This window comes from Monoraphidium neglectum (genome assembly GCF_000611645.1).
Source record: "Monoraphidium neglectum strain SAG 48.87 unplaced genomic scaffold scaffold06684, whole genome shotgun sequence".
Lineage (NCBI taxonomy): Eukaryota > Viridiplantae > Chlorophyta > Chlorophyceae > Sphaeropleales > Selenastraceae > Monoraphidium > Monoraphidium neglectum.
In genome coordinates this window covers 742-2,038 of record NW_014006962.1, presented here as the reverse complement: position 1 = coordinate 2,038, position 1,297 = coordinate 742, and the positions used below count along the sequence as shown (strand labels likewise).

At 58.4% G+C, this 1,297-nt stretch overlaps 1 protein-coding gene across 1 annotated transcript; it reads right to left on the bottom strand.

The window, feature by feature from the left end:
- Positions 1 to 852: 852 nt before the first annotated feature.
- On the bottom strand, positions 853 to 1,061 carry MNEG_16701 (hypothetical protein; the record flags this gene model as incomplete). The annotated part of the gene is made up of 1 exon (XM_014034829.1): positions 853 to 1,061. A coding segment is annotated over one exon (209 nt), but the record flags the coding sequence as incomplete, so codon positions are not given.
- Positions 1,062 to 1,297: the final 236 nt, after the last annotated feature.

Below are 1,297 nucleotides of genomic sequence, written 5' to 3'. Positions count from 1 at the left end.
TGCGAAGGAGATTGGGAAGCACAAAGCATTGCAACCGTGAGCGTGTCCATGATTGGGGCTATAGCCCACATACACACCTTGTAAAGACGACTGCATACTCTTGCGGATCTGCATTGAAGTGCTTTAGGACCAAGCTGCGGGCTTCGCTCATTTCCTTATCCACTAACAAGCTGCTGGGACTGGTGCAGTGGGGGTTGCCTGCAGGTTGAGGCCGGGGACGGTGGCAGGTGCATGTGCGCCATCATACAATGGAGGCGGGCACGTCTTGATGCATCATGCGCATTTTAGACGTGGCTGGCTGTGCGGGTGTGGTCGGGTGGGGGTCAAGAGCATGGGCAGGCCGTTGTCAGGTCAAACCACAGGCGGATGGAGGACCCCAGACACAAACCGTATACATGAGTTGCCAGCTCTTGTGTGGCGGCTGCCAGCTGTCCGTTGGTATAAAGACCAGAGGCTGTGAAGTCAACATAGTGACTGCCAGGGGGCATGCGCACGCCCACTTCATGTCCCCAGTTGGCATCCAGCCAGCCCCTGCACCAGGCGGTGGTGTCGTTTCACAGTGTTGAAGGAGGAGTATGCGTCCACACGCGGTGTGCATCAAACCGAGTTGTAGCATATTGCACAAAGCTATGCACATGGTGCTGACACCCTTCATAATCTTTCCTTCGTCCGGCGCAACTGATGTGATGCATTATGATATCGTGCAACTGATGCGATGCATTGCGCTCTGTGTGACCGTCCCTGAGGGCGTTTATCGAGAAGGCTAAATTGTATTCTAAGTGACCCATTTGGAAGGGCCAAATTGCGTGCAAGTCACCCTTGGCAACGTGCCCAGGTCGAGGCGGTCGCTGCTCACCTGTAGCCGTACTCAGGATGCTGACGGACAAACGCCTCCTTGGCCTGCTCGACCGGCGGCAGCACGTTGGTGCGGTCAAGCGGCGGCAGCACCAAAGGGCCATGGCTCGGAACCCTGGCTCTGGCCTGGCTGTTTCCAAGGCCGCCAGAATCAGTGGGAGGCGCCGGCTGCACCACATGGCGACCAAACGACCACTGCAGTGCACCTGGGGATTGGCAGCCGTGATTGGGCACGCGTGCAGAGTCAGCAGGGGCAGGAGCAGGATCCGGGTGCCGCGTCTGCCTGCCTTGCAATGTACACAACTGCAGAGGACCGCACCTGCAGGTTCCACGACGAGTGTCAGCGCAACAACTGCTGTCAGCATCACTGCGACGCGGGACGATGGCGCAGCAGCAGGTGCACAGCAAGCAAGCAGGCGTTTGCCAGAAGACGGCCTGCCGG